Source organism: Aotus nancymaae, unplaced genomic scaffold (assembly GCF_030222135.1).
Source record: "Aotus nancymaae isolate 86718 unplaced genomic scaffold, 86718_ANA_hifiasm-v0.15.2.pri h1tg000106l, whole genome shotgun sequence".
Classification (NCBI taxonomy): Eukaryota; Metazoa; Chordata; class Mammalia; order Primates; family Aotidae; genus Aotus; species Aotus nancymaae.
In genome coordinates, this window is record NW_026988521.1 from 3585066 (window position 1) to 3600932 (window position 15867).

General features: G+C 55.1%; 1 protein-coding gene across 1 annotated transcript; it reads left to right on the forward strand.

Moving 5' to 3' along the window:
• The first annotated feature begins 1563 nt into the window (after positions 1-1563).
• On the forward strand, positions 1564-13788 carry IFITM10 (interferon induced transmembrane protein 10). Its single transcript, XM_012456043.2, has 2 exons — positions 1564-1894; positions 13142-13788. The coding sequence occupies exons 1-2, from the start codon at positions 1652-1654 to the stop codon at positions 13289-13291; spliced, it is 393 nt and encodes a 130-aa protein (XP_012311466.2). The 5' UTR covers positions 1564-1651; the 3' UTR covers positions 13292-13788.
• The last annotated feature ends 2079 nt before the right edge of the window (positions 13789-15867 follow it).

Consider the following 15867-nt stretch of genomic DNA (forward strand, 5'->3'; position numbering starts at 1 on the left):
CAAGGGGGCCCGGGAGGCAGCAGGGCTCTGGCGCTGGGGTGGAGCACGATGGGGAGACCGGGGAGAGAAAGGGGTCTCTCTTGGGGAGGTAAATGGGGAAGGTTCAGGGAGCGGTCCATCTTCCACGGGGTTGGGGGATCCACGAAAGGGATAGGGTCGGGTGGGGCGGGGAGGAAGGCTCACTGGGTCCGGGGAGATGGAGGTAGCGTGGGCACCCTGGTCAGGCGTTGTAGGGGTCCCATCCCTGAGGAACCTTGCAACTCCCCTGGGTCGCGGCTTCTGGCCGGGCCCGCGGCCCCCACCCTCCCAGCAGGAGGAGACGGGAGGCGGGGAGGTGGCTGCGCCCGCCGCCACCGCCGCCGCCGTGAGTCAGGCTCTGGGCTGCAGCCGCGCGGCCGGTCTGGCGCTGCGGAGGGAGCGCAGGCGGCGGGGGAGGCAGCGGCGCCGCCGCCGAGCCCCGCGCGCTCCCCACCCCCTCAAGGTTGGGCCGCTGGGACCCGGATCCGTGGACAGACAGCAGCCCGCGGGACGGCGGAAGGACGCGCACCGAGGCGCAGAGGTCCAGCCGCCCGCTCGCCGAGGAGTCGCCTGTAGGTGAGGAGGCGCCGTCCGAGTGGCTGCGGCAGACCTGGGTCGGGCTGGGGGCCGCAGAGCCTTGGCCGCAGACCCCCCGGCGCGCGCCGCACGGGCGCTGGGCAAGCGGCTGGCGCAGGGCGCGGGCGACTGGGTGCCTCGTTGGAGAACGAGGTGTCTGTGGCCCGGTGGCGCGTGGCTCCGGGCGAGTGTGCGCGCTCGGGGTCCGTAGGTTGGAGGTGGGGGACAGTGCGCGCGAGTGGGAGACCCCGCACCTGTGCCGGCTCTCGGCGCTCGTGGCTAAGCCTGCGTCGCCCAGCGTGGGGAATTGTTTACTCGGCAGCGGAGGCTCTGAGCGCCCGCGGGTGCTCCCGGGGTCTGGAGAGCCCGCGGTGGAGCGGGTGGCGGGATCAGGTGTCCACGGGCGCCGTGTGCGGGTGCTTTGGCCTCGCGGCTCGCTCTGCCGGTTGGCGGCCGAAGCAGCGGTGCTGTGGGTCCGGCACCCGCCCGTGCGGGGCTATTTGGGGAACCAGGGCGCGCGCTGTGTTTTGCAAGTGTCGGTCCCAGCGTCGGTGTGCTTCTGGGGGGGGGGGTGCTGGTGTGCGTGTCAGTGGGTGAGTGTTTGTGCGCAGATGGCAAAGGGATGAAAGCCCCAGGTCCCTGCCAAGGCTGCTGCGAAGGGCTTTGGCATCGTCAGTGACCGCCGCTGCCCGGGGCGGGTGGGGGAGGCAGGTGGCAGGCTGGCAGCTGGCGGCCCCCGTAGGGATTTCCGTCTCCACTGGGGCTGTTCTCGGGGCTGCCGGGCGTGAGGGTAGGTGCTGGCCGGTGGGCCAGGCCCAGCTGGTTCTCACTGTCTCCTTCCCTCCAGGCCCAGGGCCCCGGCAAGTGCCCAGCCCCGCTGGGAGCCCCGGCCAGCACCACGGACGGCGCCCAGGAAGCCCGAGTCCCCCTGGACGGGGCCTTCTGGATCCCGAGGCCCCCGGCAGGTTCGCCCAAGGGCTGCTTCGCTTGCGTGTCCAAGCCCCCCGCCCTGCAGGCTCCAGCGGCCCCTGCCCCTGAGCCCTCTGCCTCTCCCCCGATGGCGCCCACACTGTTCCCCATGGAGTCCAAGAGCAGCAAGACCGACAGCGTTCGGGCTGCCGGTGCCCCCCCGGCCTGCAAGCACCTCGCCGAGAAGAAGACGATGACCAACCCCACGACCGTCATCGAGGTCTACCCGGACACCACCGAGGTGAACGACTATTACCTGTGGTCCATCTTCAACTTCGTCTACCTCAACTTCTGCTGCCTGGGCTTCATCGCCTTGGCCTACTCTCTCAAAGTGAGCCTGGGCGGCGGCGGCAGGGGCAAGGGCGGGCTGGAGAGGTGGGGTGACGCTCCCTGGCTGGGGATGCTCGACCTCTCTCCCTCTCAGAGGAGCCCACGGGTAGAGCAGGAGCAGTTGAGGGGCCGAGGGATCAAAGGACAGTGACGGGTCCTGATGGTGCGTTCCAGAGAGGTGGGAGCGCTGGCTAGGTCTGGGAAGGCAGGGGTCTGCCCTTCCCTCTCCTGATCCTTTAGGGCCTAGCTTTCTGCTCAGCCAGCTCAGCGGAACCTGTAGGAGGGGCGGGTAGGGATTCGGGCTCAGGGGACATGGGACGGACCTGGAGAGCAGCCACCGCTTGGCGTACAGGGATGGGGCCAGCATGGGGCTGAAGAGGGCTTGGAGTCCTCTCCCTGCGGAAAGGAAGAGAAGCCACCTTCTTATCCAGCTCCTCACCCGGGAGCCCAAGGATGGGTACTTAGGCAGCTCAGCCCAGCCCTCCGTGGAAGCCAGTGCTGGGTGGCCAGGGCGGCCCAGGGAAGCAGGTGTCAACATATCTCGCACCTCCCCAGCCCCCACCTTGAGAGGGCATGGCTTCCAGAAGCCCCTCTGTGCTGCGAGAATAACTGGCTGGGAGCAGAGCAGGTGCTGGGCAGACATGACCCTGCCCCGCCGAGGGCAGGTGGAGCGAAAGGGACTGAGATGGTGGGAGGGCAGCTGAGATGGGCTCACACTGAGGGGGCAGCCCTGTGTAAGTGTGTCCAGTGCTGGAGTCCTTCCTGGGGGAGGGAGCGTGAAGGTGAGGGCAGGCCGGTGCCCTCCTCCCCACCCTGATGCACCGGAAGGAAGGGTTTGGCTCACGTTTAGCCCGATCATCATATTTCCCCAGCCCAGACTTGAGTGGCCAAGGCCAGATGTATTCCACTGATGCAGCTGCCCTGCAGGGTGGGGGAGAAGACAGGGGATGTGGGGAGGGAAGAGGCTGGGCAGAGGCTGGCTGGGAGGAAGGATGCCTGGCCAGCTTCACTTCTGCTCCATCCTTGAGCTCAGCCCCACCCCACCTGGCATCGCAACTGCCCCCAGCTTTCCCGTCCTGCTCCTGACTCATCATCATTGCCAGACCCAGCGTTGCCCATTGGCACGTGCCTTCCTCCCCTCGGGCCTGAGGACCCATCCCTGGGCTCTACCACAGGGGCCTGTGTGTGAGCATGTGCCAACGTGCATGTACTCGCGAGGGTGAAATTGCATAAATGGGCATGTACTGAGTGTAACTGTGTGTGTGCATGTGAATGCATGGTGTGCATGAGTGTGTACATATATTTTGTGCATTGTGTGCATGTGTATGAATGTGTGTAGGCATGAGTGTATTTGCATATGTGTGTGCACATGTGCATGTATATGTGTGCATGTGTGCAATCACACGAGTGTGCATGGTTTGTGTAAATGTGTGTGCATAGTATGTGTGCATCTGTGGTGTGTGTATCTGAGTGTGTGTGCATGTGTGTAATTGCATGCGAGTGTGCATGGTATGTGTAAATGTGTGCACATGTGTGAGGGCATATGTGATGTGTACCTTTGTGCATGTGTGTAACCACACTTGATGTGCTTGGTGTGTGTAAATGTGTGTGCACACGTGTGTGAGGGCATGTGTGATGTGTACCTTTGTGCATGTGTGTGTAACCGCATAAGCATGCATGGTGTGTGTAAATGTGTGTGCACAAGTGCGTGAGGGTATGTGATGTGTACCTTTATGCGTGTGTGTAACTGCATGAGTGTGCATGGTGTGTGTAAATGTGTGTGCACAAATGTGTGCGTGTGGTGTATGTACCTGAGTTTGGGCATGTGTGTGCAATCACGAGGGTGCATGGCAAATAAATGTGTGTGCACAAGTATGTGAGGATGTGTGCGTGTGCTGTATGTACCTGAGTGTGCATGTGTGTAATCGCATGAGTGTGCATGCTGTGTGTAAATGTGTGTGCTTGTGTGGTGTGTGTATGTATCTGTGTGCATGTGTGTAATTGCATGAGTGTGTGTATTATGTGTAAATGTATGTGCACAGTGTGTGAGGATGTGTGCGTGTGGTGTATGTACCTGAGTGTGCGTGTGTGTGTAATCTCGAGTGTGCATGCTGTGTGTAAATGTGTGTGCTTGTGTGGTGTGTGTATGTATCTCTGTGTGCATGTGTGTCATTGCATGAGTGTGCGTGTTATGTGTAAATGTGTGTGCACAGCATGTGAGGATGTGTGTGGTGTATGTACCTGATTGTGCATGTGTGTGATCACACGAGTGTGTATGGTGCATGTAAATGTGTGTGCACAAGTGTGAGAGCATGTGTGTGTGGTGAGTGTATGTTCCTGCATGCACACGTGCGTGTGGAGAAGCAACAAAGGAAAGGGGCCCCTGGAACTAGGGGTCATGCCTCTGACTAGCTCCAGCTCTGGCTCCCCAGACCGATCCTGAGCAGAGAGCTCCATTGCCGGGGGGCTGAAGCCGCAGTTGGTGGAGCTCTGCCTCCCCTCTCTGTGCCCTGCCAGCAGCCTGCGGACATGGGTCTGGCTGCCTGGACTCCCGTCCGGAAGCTGTCCCTCCTCCCCCTTGGCTCAGGCTGTGGCTGGCCGACTGGCATGGGGCAGGCCCATCTGGCTCGGGTTGTAGGTAGGTCAGGGATTTCTGGATGGTGCCAGGTTTCTGCAGGGGTTGGGGGTGCTGTGAGGTTGACTCTTCTGAGGGGCAGGGACTGCTCATTACACCTTCTCCTGGGGCTGCTCCTCGTGTGTCCTTCCTGCCAGGGGCGGGGGCAACAAGTGCAGAGAGGTTTTGGGGCACACCTGGGAGTGGTTGCAAGGTGAGCTGCCTCCATCCTGGGCAGAAGGGAGGATGGAACTGGTTGGCTGTGGAGCCCACACCTGAGAATGCATCCATCTGGTCACCCAGCTGCAGGTCTCCTGACCAGCACCCTACACCAAGGGCATGGGGCAGACTCAGGGTCAGAAGGTCTTGGCTAAAATCTGAGCTCTTGGGACAGACAAGCCATCTTACCCCTCTGAGCCCCTGTTCCCTCATCTGTTCACAAAACAAATAGAAACAAAACAACATTCAAGCCAACTCGTGAGCTGGGTGAAGGCCGGCATGCAGTGGTGTGAAATAAACACTGTGTCCTTGCCTGCCCCCACGTGTCCATCCACCCATCGAGCCATCCATCCACCCCCCACCCACATGGGCCAATTCAGCTCAACGCAGGCTGGATCTGCAGAGCGGAGATTGAAGCCTTATTTTGCACAGCCTGGTATCCAGGGGAGGCAGAAATACAGAAAGTCAATTCTCCACTCGTGCCACCTGCACAAGCCACCTGCTGATGGCCAGTGGCTCCCGTGGTCAGCTGGATGATGGCCACGTGTCTCATCTCACTATTCAAGCCCCATTTTTAACCCTTCTGGCCTCAGCAGTTCCCTGCCCTGGTCACTTGGCAAATGTGACACAAACGATGTGCACAGCCTGTTTTGCATATGCACATTCTCTGCCTGGAGAGCTTTTGTGAGATCTGGGTCTCTCTTCCACAAAGCCTCCAGAGACAGTCCTGCCCCAGCCACATCTGCTCACCCATGCCGACCTGTGCCCAAGGCAGAGCTGGCCAACAGATGGGTCAAGACCTGCTGGTCGAATGGGTGGGTAGACGGAGGGCACATGATGAGATGGAAGAAGACCACAGTGTTTCAGAAAAGGAATACTTGATTTCCAGTTTGGGGTGAGGCTGGGAGACTTCTAGGAGAAGGCAGCATTTTCACTGGGCCTTGAAGGATGGCGAGGGGAAAGGTGTTTCAGGCGGGGAAAGAGACACATAGGTGTAGCAGCCTGGGGGGTGGGCAAGGCTCCTGTCCTCCCTGGGAAATGGAAGACAGTCCTGGAAGAGTGTCTGAGGCAGTGCAGTGAGGAGTTTAGAAACCTCGTGAGGGGCTGGGCTCTCATCTGTGGGAGACATGAAAGAGAGGGATACGATCAGTGCCATGAAATCTGCAACCAGTATAGGGGAAGGGGACAAGGGAAAGGCCTCGAGGCAGAGGGTTCAAGTCCTGGTGTGGTGGTCCAGGTGGGAGAGCATGTGAGTTGGGAATGGGGGTGGGAGAGGAGGAACGGGTGTGGCTAGGACACAGCAGCTGCTAGATGTGAGCCCAGGAGGCTGTGAGACCTCCCAGCGACCCGACAGTGAGAGAGAATAGGTGTGTGGGTTTTGCACTGGGTTTTGGATGTACACACTCGCCCACTCCTTTCTGAATGTCAGCATCATGCATTCATCTTTCCCATCCTCCATTCATTCATCATTCTTCCATTCACTCATCTTCCATCCATCCATCCTCCATCTGTCCATCCATCCAAACCATCCATCCATCTATCCATCCTCCATCCATTTATCCATCCATCCTCCATCTGTCCATCTTCCATCCATCCATCCATCCATGCATCCTCCATCTGTCTGTCCTCCATCCATCCATCCTCCATCTGCCCATCCAAACCATCTATCCATCTATCCATCCTCCATCCATTCATCCATCCATCCTCCATTTGTCCATCCTCCATCCACTCATCCATCCATCCTCCATCTGTCCATCCTCCATCCATTCATCCATCCATCCTCCATTTGTCCATCCTCCATCCACTCATCCATCCATCCTCCATCTGTCCATCCTCCATCCATTCATCCATCCATCCTCCATTTGTCCATCCTCCATCCACTCATCCATCCATCCTCCATCTGTCCATCCAAACCATCCATCCATCTATCCATCCTCCACCCATTTATCATCCATCCTCCATCTGTCCATCCTCCATCCATTCATCCATCCATCCTCCATTTGTCCATCCTCCATCCACTCATCCATCCATCCTCCATCCAAACTTATACTCAATCCATCCTCCCACGTTCCCTTCAACTCCTCCTAATAGCCACCCAGCCTTCCATCCATCTGTCTTCACACATGATCATTCAGGCTTCTCCCTCCTTCCCCTGCTTTCCCGTCCTGTCTGCACCAACCTTATGTGTCAACCCACTAAACTATCCATCCAGGCTCACTTTCTCAGTAATTGCCAACTTTCCTTCCCAACCCTACCTGTCAGTTGACCCAATCATTCCTCCATCCTGTGACCTCATATGGCAGCCCATCTATTCACCCTTCAAGCCATCCACCTGCCCTTCCCCCAGCTGAGTCACACTCACCCATTCATGGAGTGCCTCCTTCCTACTCAGCATGCCTCAACTCACCCCGTCTGTCAGCACAATCCATCCACTGTCACTTTCTCTGTTCCCTCCCTTCATCCATCCTGTCTCTAACGGTTCATGCTTCCATTTCTTACATTCTTCTTTTCCCACTCATTTTTCCTTTTCTTCCCTTTCACCCAATTCCCAGCCATCAGCCTGTTCTCTCTCCCACTCTCCTCCTCCCTCTCTTCTACCCGCTCAGCACCATCCATCGTCCCTGCACCTGTATGGCTGCCCCACAGTCCACGTCCCACCTCTGCTTCTGGAACTTTTCAGCCCTTTCCGCCATCCAGCACCCTTGCGCACCCTTTGCCTTCCCTGCTTCTTTGCCCACTCTCCTCCGGCCCCTTTCCTGATTGCTTTTGACTCCCTAACCTCTGACACTGCAGGGCTCCAAGCCTCAGCCCTCGGTCCTCTCCTTCCTTCACATTCACTCCCTTGGTACCCCATCCAGTCTCATGGCTTTGGTATTCGGCCATTCTTGCACAGCTGTAAAGAAATACCTGAGAGTGAGTAATTGATAGCGGAGGGCATCAATTCCAATCATGGCGGAGGGCAAAGTGGGAGCAGGCATCTCACCTGGCGAGAGTCAGAGCAAGGGGGAGAGAAGGGGCAGGTGCCTCACGCTTTTAAGCAGCCAGCTCTCAGGCACTCACTCACTATGGCGAGGACAGCATCAAGCCATGAGGTCTACACACATGACCGAAACACCTCCCACCAGGTCCCCTCCACCACTGAGGATCACTTCAACATGAGGTTCTGCGGGGACATATATTCAAACTGTATCAGCTTTAAATACCATCTTTCTGCTGATGCCTCTCAAATTTCTATCTCTGCCCTAGACCTCATCTCTGAACTCCAGACTCACAAAAATTGCTAAGGCAAATGTCTACTATGTCTAAAAGGCATTCCTAACTTGACATGTCAGAAATCGAACTGCTAAGCGAGTCTTCCTTTTGCAGTCTTCTACAGCTCCCTGTTGAGTTGATCAAAACCCTGAAACCTTGAGACCATATCAGTTTCCATGCTTTGTATCACACGCCACACCTGATCCCAGCAAACACCATCAGCTGTACCTTCAGCGCACATCCAGGCGCTGGCCAGGTCTCACTACCTTCAGCACGGCTGCCCTGGTCCCAGCCACCCTCACACTCCCCTGGACCATTCAGCTCACCTCTCTCTGCCTGTTCTGCCATCTGCTCTTAGCACAGTGGCCGGCACCGTCTCATTCACATACGTCAGATCATGCTCATCTTTTTGGTTCCAAATGACTAAAAGCACCACAGAGCCTGCGCCATGCTCCTGGCTGGTCTTCTCTGACCGGACGTCCTCCCCTTCCCTCTCTGTGATCTGCTGCCCCCACTCTGCAGCTGGTCCTCGGAAGCACTGGGTCCCCCATAGACAGCTCTGTGCTCCCAGGACACGCCTCCCTGAAATGAACACATGGCCGAGTCTGTCACATTCTTCTGGTCTTTCCTCAAGTATCTCCCCGGCCAGTGAGCTAGACTTCTACTGCACTCCGTTCCCCGTAGCCGCTTCGGGTTTCTTTTTAGAACATTGAGCATATTACATTATTTTACTTATTTATCGTGTTTATTTTCTGTACCTTCTCCCTACAATGTGAGCTGTGTGAGGCCAGGGACTCTGTTTTATATCTTGTGATATAGGCAAGATGTAGAGCAGCAACTATGCAGAGCAGGCACTAACTATTGATCGATGATTGATTGATTAATGAATCGATCCATCTACCATCCATTGGTCTACACTATATTTATTTGTCAACAACTCTCCTTCCTTTCCACTTAACCACCAGTCTTACCCATCCGTCACACATAATAAATCTGTTTATCTACCTGTCTCTGTCCCAGCCATCCAGCGTGCATTCAGAAACCCTTCTATGCACCTGCCCCTCCAGTCTGGCGTCCGTTCCTGTATTCCTGTAACCACCTGTCCATTCATTCAAATCACATGAATTTCCCTTCTTTTTATCACATGCAAACCTGATCCCAGCAAACACTGTCAGCTCCACCTTCAACACATGTCCAGAAGTTGGCCAGGTCTCACCACCTTCACTGCCGCTGCCCTGGTCCAAGCCACCATAAACACATGAGCACACGTTCTTGCGTATTCACCTATTTGCCTGTCCTGCCCACTGAACATGCTCTCACATAGCCACACATCACCTCCCACCCAGCAGCTATTCACTTACCCACTTACCCAGCTGCCCCGCCTATATGGCATGTGTTTGCATATCCATCTGTCCACTTGGACATACATTCATAGGTTCATCTATGCACTTGTTCCCCCATCCAGCATATCCAGATGGTTTCCATCTTTTCATGGTTTGACATACAATTTTTCAACTTCACAATGGCTGGAAAGCCATAGGCATTCAGTATGCTCCTCAGCTTACCAGGCTTGTGAAAAATGCATCATATGAAAATGCACTTTGAGCTTACAATGCTTTAAACTTATGATGGGTTTATTGGACTGTAGCCCCATTGTACATCAAGAAGCATCGTATTCATAAATTCAGCTACCCTCCTGTTCCACTCATCCAATGTACATTCATATATTCATCCAGCCCTCCTCCCTACCTATCACAAGTTTCTATGTCCATTTCTCTGTCCCATACACCCAGCCTCCATCTGTATAACCCCTCAGCTCCATCCACCCACCTTGCGGATCATGGGATCACTCCCCCATCCTCCTCTTCCCTATCTTCTTTAGTTCTGGCTGCCATTCCTAGGCACCCAGTACCCCAGCTGCCTCAGCCTCCTGCCCTCCACTCCATCCACTTTTGATACTCAAAAGTGTATTTCACTGTCCCTATGCCACATCATTCCAAATATCCAACAAAGAAATCATGACCAAAAGTTTGTTTTAGGAATTCAGAGTTGTCTTGGTATAAGAAAATCAATGAATATAATCTACTATATTAATGAATTAGAGAAGAAAACAATATGTTTATCTTCTGGAAATTTTAATGCAATCATAGATTTCTAATAGTAAGATGAGCAGTATCCTTCCTGGTACGTTGAGGTCAAGAATGAGACTCAGATGCTTGTCATCATCGCTGCCATCTGGGATCGCTCTGGAATCTTCTTTGCCTTTATGAGAGGAGCTCACTTTGGCCCAGGCACTGTAGTGGAGCTTCACATCCATCAACTCATTAAGCCTTTTCCACAACCCTGGGAGGCAACACTGTTGTCATCTTCATGTTACAGATGAGGAAGTGAGGAAGGGAAGAGTGAGTTGTTAGCCTGCCTAAGGCTGCACAGTCTGTGACCCGCAGAATCAGGATTGAAATCCAGTCAGTGTTTCTCCATCTGTACTTTAACCTCTGTTGTGCTGTCTTAGGAATAGACTGCAAGGAGGAAACAGAACTACCAGTATTTGCTGTAGATGTGAGTTATTACAAAGAACATGTGGTCAATTAGTACAGTACGATAGTTTAGCTGGATACAAAATCAGTTAGACATGCAATTTTGAAATATACTTTTACATTATAATAAAAGCCAAAATAAATAGATTAAGACTAAATGTAACAAAAGATGTAATAGCTCTTTCTGGAGAAAGTTATACAACTTAATTTTTAAAAAGCCATCAAATAAGACCTAAATAAGTGGGTGACACATTCAGTCCTTAGAAAGGAATGCAAATTTCAATGCGGATGTCAGTTTCCTCCAAAACCACTAGCATAAGGACCCAATGGAGCATAGACTTTCTGCCTCCTTCTCTACCCTGATTCCTCAAGTCCTGCTTCTTCCCATCTTTGATCTCTCCATTTTGGTTGCACATTCTGTACAATGTATCTTCCAAGTTGCCCACTTGCCCATTTGCCCTTGTTCCCTTCCTTTTCTTCTCCCTCCAACTTTTCTACCAGCTCCACTCCATTGACTCCACTCCATCTATTCAACCACTCCACTCCATCCACTCCATCCATTCCATTCACTCCACTCCATCCATTCCTTTTATTCCACTCCATCCATTCCATCCCCTCCACTCCATTCACTCTATCGATTCCTTTCATTCCATGTCATCCAGTCCATCCATTCTATTCACTCCACTTCATCCATTCCATCCACTCCATCCATTGTATCCACTCCACTCTGTCCACTCCATCCATTCCATCCACTCCACTCCATTCACTCTGTCCATTCTATTCACTCCACTCCATCCAAGCCATCCTACTCTACTATTCCACTCCATCCGCTTCACTCCACTCCATCCATTCCATCCACTCTCTCCATCCACTCCATCCATTCCATTCACTCCACTCTATCCAAGCCATTGTACTCCATCCATTCCACCCCATCCACTCCACTCCAGTCTATCTATTCCATCCACTGCGCTCTATCCACTCCACTATCCACTCTGTCTATTCAATCCATTCCATTCACTCCACTCCACCCACTTCACTCCATCCATTCCATCCACTGCACTCCATTCACTCCATCCACTTCACTTCACTCCACCCACTCCACTCCATTCACTCCACCCACTCCACTCCATTCATTCCACCCCATTCACTCCACTCCATCCATTCACTCTATCCACTCCACTGGATTCACTCCACTCCATCCATCCACTCCATCCACTCCACTCCATCCACTCCACTCCATCCACTTCACTTCACTCCACCCACTCCACTCCATTCATTCCACCCCATCCACTCCACCACTCCACTCCATCCATCCACTCCATCCACACCACTCCATCCACTTCACTTCACTCCACCCACTCCACTCTATTCATTCCACCCCATCCACTCCATCCATCCACTCCACCCACCCCACTCCATTCACTTCATCTACTTCACTTCACTCCACTCCATCCACTCCACACTATTTCGCTTCACTGCATTTACTGCACTCCACCCCATGCCATTCCACTGCACTGAATTGCATTCTCTCTTTCCCTTCCCCACTCCCTCCATTCTCTGCTGCATATCCATCTCTTCATCCTTTTTCTCTCCTCTCCCTTGGTTCCTTCCACTAGTCTGCCTGCATCCATCCACCCACAGGCCAACCCACCCATGCTTCCCTTCTTCCACTCAGTTATGCACCCATTGCCCTGACCACCCATCTATCCGCTGACCCTCCACTCTTCCTCCCTGGGTCACCTGTCCATCTGCCTAACCTGCACACTGAGGGATCCAGGCATTAGCCCCAGTATCTATCTGCCCACCTTCTTTTTTCGGCCCAGCCCCAATCTACTAAAGCAAAGACTTCTTGCCCCTTCCTCTCTTTCTCTTTTTCCATTCTCCTTCCTTTCTTCATCCTAGAACTTGGTTTCTTCTTACAGCAAACTCACGCACATATCTGGATGTGATAAGAGGAAACAGTGCTGAGGAGGGAGGCCCTATAACTCATCCTGAATGACAGTTGCATCTTGGAAATGAGTCCAGCTCAGTCCACGGCCTCCCCAAGACTTCCTGGGCTCCAGCCCCCTCCCTTCACCTTAGTATCCCTCCCCAAAGGCCCCGGGGACCCCTGCCTCTTCTGCCAATGCACACGTCCGTTCTCAGGGCATCCCAGTTAATTTTAAACTAGGCAGAAGCAATCAAATTAGGGGATACTTGTGTCGCCCCGTCCTCCAGTTATATTCTCTGAGGCCAACTTCTTTTATTTTAATCATTTAAGACTTGCAAAAAAGAAAACAACAAAATAAGACATTTCTTCATATCCTTCACCCAGATGTCCCAAATGTTAACATTTTACTGTATTTGCTCTTCTCTCTCTGTATAAATACATCTTCCTTATTTGATAGACCAGTTGAGGGTTGGGAGTAGGTTTCAGACATGACACCCCCGTGCCCTGAGTTCATCAGTGCACAGTACCCCAGAGCAGGGACACGTTCCTCCAGAACCGTAGTTCACTCGTCAGCACTCGGAAACCAGGCTCCGAGACTGTGCTGTGCGCTGTGGCACCGGCCCTGCTGGGCTCCTGGCTGCTCCGAGGCCCCGCTCCCTGGCTGACCACCCATTTCCTCTCCTCCTCCGGCTTCAGGTGCGAGACAAGAAGCTTCTCAATGACCTGAATGGAGCCGTGGAGGATGCAAAGACCGCCCGGCTGTTCAACATCACCAGCTCTGCCCTGGCAGCTTCCTGCATCATCCTCATCTTCATCTTCCTGCGGTACCCACTCACCGACTACTAAGGGCCACCAGGCACGGCTGCTGGTGGACACGAGCACTGAGATGTGTTAATTTTCATGGCCCTTGAAACGCAGGATCCCATGAAGTCGGGGTGGGGCAGGGATTCTAGTCCTGGGGCCCCCTTGAGCTGTGAACCATGCAGGAAGGCCATCAGAAGCTGAGTACGGCAAGGAGGCAGTGAGCTTGGCCCTCAGCCCACCCCCTCTGCCTCCTGGGCTCCACCCTGCCTATGTCTGGGGGCTGGGGGCTTCTCCCCACGCTGCTGCACCCCGGCTTCCAGTGGCTCTGTCCCTGCCCTCATGTGCCCCTTCCCAGGCTCCTGGGGCCCCATGGACCTGATACCCAGCAGGAAGGGCTTATGCAGAAGTGTCCTAGAATGGGAGGGCTGCCAGCATCTGAGGACACGCTCTGTGCTCCCTGACCCCACCTCCTCCATGCTGTGACCCTGCTCAAAGCCCTTGTATCTGTGAACTTTCAATGAAATACCCATGCCGCTCCAGCCCAGCCTTCCACTTCATGTCCCCAGCAGGGGCTGGAAAAGTCTGGAAGCTTTGTGAGCTTCCTTCAGGGACTGCCTGATGGTCGGAGCCCCTGGTTGACAGTTTGCCCCATCACAGCTTTGCCAGGCAGTGAATGGGGGGGCGTTTGGTGGAGGTACCCCAAACTCGAGTCCCTTAGAGGGTCAGGCAGCCTCCTGGGGGGATGGAAAGGGGTGGGGCACAGCCTCAGCTGTGCACGTTGACCAAATCAGAGCAAAGGAAACCACAGATTCACTCAGAAGGAAGCAGCAGGCAGTGACGACAGACCCCTGGCCAACTCCTGTCCCTCCTGGAGGGCTCTGGGACCTGGGCAGGCCCCTTTACCTCTCTCGTGCCCATCTCCTTAGCTGTAAAATCGGAAAATGGCCTTTCACTTCTACAATCACTGTGAAAATCAACTGAAGATGCCGTTCAAAAGCCGAGGCCAGTGCCCTGCCGGCCCACAGCGTGTGCAGTCCTCCATGTGGGACGCGGGATGCAGGAAAGCGCTCTGGCCCCTGGGAGCTCAGGCACAGTCGTGGGATGCCAGTCAGCCCTAAAGACAAGTGTGATGAGTGTGCACTAGGAAGAGCACAGGGCATCCAGGTGCACGGAGGAGGTGGGAGGTGAAGAAGGAGAATAAGCCGAGGCAGCCGCCGTGCGTGCAGAGCCTCGTGCCCTGGGGGCCCAGCTGGTCTGGGAAACCCCAGGAAATTCTGCAGCTCAGGTGCACAACGGGAAGGACTCGGTATTCCACAGGAAGGCAGGCGACCTTTCCCAGGGAAGGGGCGTGGCCGTGTGCTTCGTGTTTTGGGAAGATGGTGTCCTCTGGGACAGCTAGACCAGCCTGGAGGGGATCCCAGTGGACAGAGGCGGATGCGGGTGGAGGGGGCTGAGCCAGGGCAGGGGCCGGTGGCAGAGGACCAGATAGCAGGCATCTGGCAGCTGCGCAGGCGGTGGGGTTGACTGGTTTGGGAGGTAAGGTGGGGGAGAAGCCCAAAGGGTTCCTGTGCCTTGACTCGGACAGCCCCGTGTGTAGAGAGGGCTGTGTACCAAGAGCAGGGAACCAGGGAGAAGATGTTGACTTTGAGACGCCAAGCAGAGAAGGGAAGAGCCTTCTGGGCTGGAGGTGTGGGGTGCCTTTGAAGGAAGGCCCTGGAGCTAGCAGCAGATGCGACAGCCGCAGGGGTCAGGGCACAGCCGTGGCAGGAGTGCAGTGAGCAAGACTCTGGTCACAGGTCTGACCCAGAAACCTGCAAAGGAAGGGAGGGTGGCCAGCACCAGCCCTCAGACCTGGGCTGCAGCCCAGGAGGAGGTGGGGGAAATGCTCAGAGAAGAGGGGAGGGGTGTGACCTCAAAACAGGAGGGCATGAGGGTCAGGGTCAGAAGAGGAGATGGGGTGGGGACCATGTGGAACCCTTGGACACTGACCCTTGACCCTGGGCAGTGGTGGGATGGGAGGGCAGGAGGCCGCGGGCCGTGAGGCTGCTGCACGGCTGCCTGGAGCTGTCCCTGCACCTCTTGGAGGGTGGTGGGAGAAGGGCCAAGGGTGGCTGCATGCCTCACTGAGCCTGTGGCAGCCTGGCTGTGGCACTTCGGATGCTTGCACCATTAGACCCAGAGGCTTCCTGGACGAGTCTGGGCTGGAAGATGACGGCAGAGGCTGCAGGGCCTGGGAAGAGGATCCCGGCTTCTAGATCCCGGGTCACGCAGGGAAGACCGGGGTCCTGGGACATGAGGTCAGCTAAGGCCCACCCCAGTGTCCGGGTTTCTTCCCTGTTATGCCCGGGAGGGAAGAAAGTAGAGGGACAAATGCCTTCTCTGCCTGTTTTCCTTAAGCCTTCGATGCCAGGGCTGGTGTGCCTGGGACCGGGGCCAGGAGGAAGCACACCTATGTTAGGGAAGGCTTCAGCCAGCTTTTCCCTGAGATGTGCCTGTGCCTGGCTGAAGCTTTCTGAGTTCACGCGGGGAAATGGAATGACCACTTTCCAGCCAGTAAAAGCACCCCTAGCTCTTGGGATGTTTGTATCCAACCCCGGGCAACGCAGGGCTACAGAGGT